At 43.0% G+C, this 5,000-nt stretch overlaps 2 protein-coding genes across 10 annotated transcripts in view; both read left to right on the top strand.

Moving 5' to 3' along the window:
- LOC126995986 (caspase-2-like) overlaps positions 1 to 5,000 on the top strand; it is a 59,773-nt gene that overhangs the window by 16,856 nt on the left and 37,917 nt on the right. The window lies entirely within an intron of this gene.
- The window catches only part of LOC126995985 (uncharacterized), a 57,375-nt gene that overhangs the window by 32,893 nt on the left and 19,482 nt on the right, over positions 1 to 5,000 (top strand). Inside the window, exon 1 of one of the 4 annotated variants that reach the window (XM_050855939.1) lies at positions 2,631 to 3,010. The exons of 2 other annotated variants lie outside the window; for them this stretch is intronic. In XM_050855939.1, the coding sequence (XP_050711896.1) occupies positions 3,002 to 3,010 (9 nt within the window). In that variant the 5' untranslated portion in view covers positions 2,631 to 3,001. Of the gene's footprint in view, positions 1 to 2,630; positions 3,011 to 5,000 lie in introns of those variants that run through there. One more of the 4 variants, XM_050855942.1, reaches the window with a different exon arrangement.

Here is a 5,000-nt window from a genome sequence, read left to right as displayed (position 1 = left end):
TTGGCTTAGCAGTCACGTGGTGAGTGCCAATACAATTGTCACATTAAAAAATAGATCAGTTAAATTCATGGACAGCGATATTAGGTGGGGTTAGATACACGGGAGCTTACGTTCAAAGGAGCTGTCTTGTACAGGCCTACCGGCCTCTTGCAGACTCCTACGTTCTTTTGTTCTTATGCATAATGCATCTATATATTATTTACAAAAACAAATACATACATACACACACCGTCACGCGACACACAGTCACACACTCCTTCTTAGATGCAAAAGGTGGGCATTCCGCAAATAGCCGACTAACAATAAAATTGCGGAATAGGGTTAGCGAAAAACTTGAAAAATTAGCGGATTTGCTGGTAGCAGAATGCCAAAGTATTAATCCACTAACGCAAACTATAAAAAACCGCCAACAATGTAATTTCCGGGAAATTCAAAAATATTCTTCAAAGTGTGGAGAAACTTCTACGTTAGGATGACCAGACGTCCCGGATTTTTATGGACAGTCCCGGATTTTAATGGTTCGTCCCGGAAATAAAATTGTCCCGGAAATGTCCCTGATTTCACGCACTGTCCCGGAATTTTTTTTATTTTTTATTAAAGCGTCCCGGATTTTACTTCAAGTACAACACGCCTGTCCTCTCCTCCGCAGCTGTGGAGAGATTGTTCAGCTTGGGCTCTGACATCCTCAGCCCCAAGAGGCCATCCCTGAGTCATGATAACTTTGAGAAGCTGATGTTTGTCAATGGAAACATGCACCTCTTGAAGGGGAAGTGGCTGTTCCCAAAGGGAGGAGGAGGAGGAAGGGAAGGACAACAATGACTAATGATTGTAATAAGGTTTCAGTATTTTTTATTGCTGTATTAAAACTTCTGTTATATATAAAGATATATTGAATAAATAAATGTATAAATTGTAAATAAATTTTTTAGGCAGTTATGCTTTTAAAGGGTTAGCGGACAAAAAATGGTTAGCGGACTGTTGCGGACAAAAAAAAATATTGGCGTTAGCATTTTCGGATTACCGATAGGGGACCGGCGAAGCCGGAAATTTTGCGGATTAGCGATTAGCGAAATACCCAACAAAGTTGGCGGGATTGTGTATCGCGGAGGAACAAAAAAATAGCGGGTGCCCACCTGTCAGCCACACAGTCTCTTTTCTTTCTTTATTTTTACATCTTACATATTGTAAATGTGTACATAGTCTCTCTCTCTCTCTCTCTCTCTCTCTCTCTCTCTCTCTCTCTCTCTCTCTCTCTCTCTCTCTCTCTCTCTCTCTCTCTCTCTCTCTCTCGTGTTGAGCAGAGGTGTCGACTTTTGTAATCTTCAAGGCCAAGTTCATCTGTCTGTCTGCCTGTCTGTGTGCTACTCATCTCCCCGTCTGTCTGTCAGTCGGGATTCCCTACTTATTTTACTCTGAATGTGTCTGTTCGTCTGCCTCTCTATATGTCCATCTGTTTGCCTGTTTGTCTTTCTATCTTCATATTTGTTTGTCTCTAAGTAATGATGCGTGTTTATAAGTCTGTCTGTATCTATTGTATCTATCTGCCTGTATATATGTGTATGCTAATCTATATGTCTGTCTGTCTCTACCAATGTCTGTATATGATCAGGAAATCTCGGAAGTAAATAGCCTGCTGAGAATTAGTTTGTGAGTCAGAGAACAAGTTATATTAGTCATTGGACAGAAACGAACGATAAAAGAGTTGTTAGGGACCTATACCCTTCAGTGAAATGATATAGTGAGATGATGATGACGATGATGAGCTACAATTAATTATATAAACAGCTGCCTAATTCAAAGGTCATTCGTAGTGCACCGTTGTTTGAAAGCTAAACTAAACCTGATATCCTCCTCCACTTCCTCCTCCTCCTCCTCCTGTTTTCTCCCTCTCCCTTTCCTCCTCGTCTTTCTCCTCCTTATTATTATCTTCTTACTCCTCTTTCTGCTCATCTTCCTCCTCCCATTGTTTTGTTCCACTTATCTTCCTCCCTCTGTTTTGTCCCACTCATCCTCCTCCTCGTCTTCCTCCTCCTTATTCTTATCTTCTTTCTCCTCTTCTTACTCCTCTCTCTGTTCTTCTTCCTCCTCCCGTTTTTTTATTCCACTTATCTTCCTCCCTCTGTTTTGTCCCACTCATCCTCCTCGTCTTCCTCCTCCTTATTGTTGTCTTCTTTCTCCTCCTCTTCGCCTCCCCTTCCTTCTCCTTATATTCCTTTTCTTCCAATTGTTTTGTCACTCAACTCCTTGTCTTCTTCCATTTTCTTTATGTCTTCCTTATTGTTTTCCTCTATCATCGTAATCATTGCCACTATTCTTTTATCCCTCTCATCCTCCTCCTCTTCGTCGTATTCCTCTTCATTCTTGTCCTCCTCCTCTTCTCAAAAAAATAAGTATAGAAATAAATCAGTGCTTGACGGGAATCACATTAGTCTCTGCTACACTATCCATTTTCTATGTATTATCGAAGAAAACGGCATAACATTAGCTTATAGGGGAGACAAACTCTAAACTCACCCAATGGACAAACCTTACTTAAAGCGCTCTGCAGGCTAATGTAGGTTCTATGCAGTCCCTCCCAAGAACTGCAGATCATGGTTAAGGATACGCCTACACAGCAACGGGTTAGTCAGCTGTTGGAAGCGGAATATCACTTATCTTATCGTACATGGAGACCGACGATGGGGGTAAGGGGGAAGGAGGTTGGCACAGACGCACACACATTCACACGCAAACGCACCGACACACACACACACACACACACACGCATAGTCCTTCCGATCAGACCTCAGCCATCCCTCGTCTCTTTTCCTCGTAATCGAAGCACCATCGAGGCCTAAGAAGCTGTCGTGGGCGTGTCTGTGTGTCTGTGTGGCTTGACTCGTGATAACGGCGACCTGTAGTGCTCTCCTCGGCACCCGACGCATCGTTCTTTGGTCTTCCTTTCCTCGCTCTTGTTTTGGCGTTTGTTCTGCTCGTCTCCTCGCGGCGTGACGTGGAAGAGATGAGCGAGGTGAGTGGTTTATTATTATTATTATTATCAGTAGTAGTAGTAGTAGTAGTAGTAGTAGTAGTAGTAGTAGTACACCATGGTAGTAGTAGTAGTAGTAGTGCACCATGGTAGTAGTAGTAGTAGTAGTAGTAGTAGTAGTGCACCATGGTAGTAGTAGTAGTAGTAGTAGTAGTAGTGCACCATGGTAGTAGTAGTAGTAGTAGTAGTGCACCATGGTAGTAGTAGTAGTAGTAGTGCACCATGGTAGTAGTAGTAGTAGTGCACCATGGTAGTAGCAGTAGGAGTAGTAGTAGTAGTAGTAGTAGTAGCAGTAGTAGTAGTGCATCATGGTAGTAGTAGTAGTTGTAGTGCACCATGGTAGTAGCAGTAGTAGTAGTAGTAGTAGGAGTAGTAGCAGTAGTAGTAGTGCATCATGGTAGTAGTAGTAGTAGTAGTGCACCATGGTAGTAGCAGTAGTAGTAGTAGTAGTAGTAGTAGTAGTAGTGCACCATGGTAGTAGCAGTAGTAGTAGTATAGTCAATCCAGGAGGAACTGGCGGATTGGGGGGTGAGAGGTGCGGGTCAGCCCCGCACCGCACCTTGCCACACACTCTCAACACTTCTCGCTTCCTCTCATATGTCAGCTATTTACTACCTTTAAATGAATTTCATTAAATAATTGGATATTCCAATAAGGTCATATAGCGTTAAGATTGTTTCGTTTTTAAGATAATAACAAATATTTTGTATAAATACCACGACACTTGATAGCGTTGTATTCCAACGTTGTTATTCTACACATCCAGAGCCCAGGTCACTTCTCTCAAGGTCATGGAAGGGTCAGCAGGTGGGCCCATGGGTGGCCCGCTCCCGCCTCTGCCTCTCCCCTCCCTCCCTCTCCACGTCGTTGGCTGCACAGCCGCGAGAAAGAACTCATTTACAATGTAAACAAGTACTTTTTAGACGAAAAAAACAACAGAGGATTTATCATACCACTCACAAGAGTAACTGCAAGAACAACAAGAGCCACTAATGTTAGTGAAAGAACTATTGAAAGAGTCTGCGCCAAACTGGATCATGAGTGCATGACGAACAGGTCACCAAGACAGCCTGTTTTCTCGTCCCCGAAGAAGAGAAGAGAAGAGAGAGAGAGAGAGAGAGAGAGAGAGAGAGAGAGAGAGAGAGGAGGAGGAGGAGGAGGAGGAGGAGGAGAAGGGAGGCTAATGGTGGTCCACTAAACACCTTGACTCTAATCCCAGAATTGGAGACAAGAGATGTGGCAGAGTGGTACGGGAGGAGAGACCCCCGCAGAAACCCCCCAATCCGCCAGTTCCTCGTGGATTCACTATAGTAGTAGTAGTAGTAGTAGTAGTAGTAGTAGTAGTGCATGGTAGTGGAGGTGGTGGCGATGGTGGTGGTGATACTTTCCCTATTTACATTATCATTTATCATTACTTTGTTTATAGCAATTAATAATCTCTTTCTATCTATTTATCTATCTATCTGACCGTTTATCTATCTATCTTATCCCTATTTTATACATTTACGGAAATGGGACGATGTTCTAAGCCAGTTGCATACTCAGTCAGTAATTAACATACTTAGTATGTCCGTTAGTAAGTCGATGAGTCAGTCAGTTGCATAGTCAGTCAGCTAGTCAGTCGATCAGTCAGGTCGTTCGGTTATCATTATCACAAAACACTCGATTGTAGTTATCTTTACACAACAAAGATAGCTTTCTTGCATCTCTAGTCCTGTTGCCTCCTCCTCCCGCGGGTTGGTAAGGCAAGGTCACGTTGGTCTTGGTCGGGTTAAGGACAGTTAACTTGGGTATGGTTCTGTGCTGTCTGGATTTGGCGAAGTTCATCACCGGCTGTTATACATTCACACATTCATATATGCATACACACGCGTAAGCACCAACACACACGTTATTATTGTTATTCTGTTTGTCATTGTTATCATTAGAGAAAGGAATTCAGCAGGCGGAGGAGGAGGAAGAAGTGTGTCGG

The sequence above is a fragment of the Eriocheir sinensis genome, chromosome 9 (genome assembly GCF_024679095.1).
Source record: "Eriocheir sinensis breed Jianghai 21 chromosome 9, ASM2467909v1, whole genome shotgun sequence".
Taxonomy (NCBI): domain Eukaryota; kingdom Metazoa; phylum Arthropoda; class Malacostraca; order Decapoda; family Varunidae; genus Eriocheir; species Eriocheir sinensis.
The sequence above is the reverse complement of the archived record's forward strand: the minus strand, read 5'-3'. Positions and strand labels throughout refer to the sequence as shown.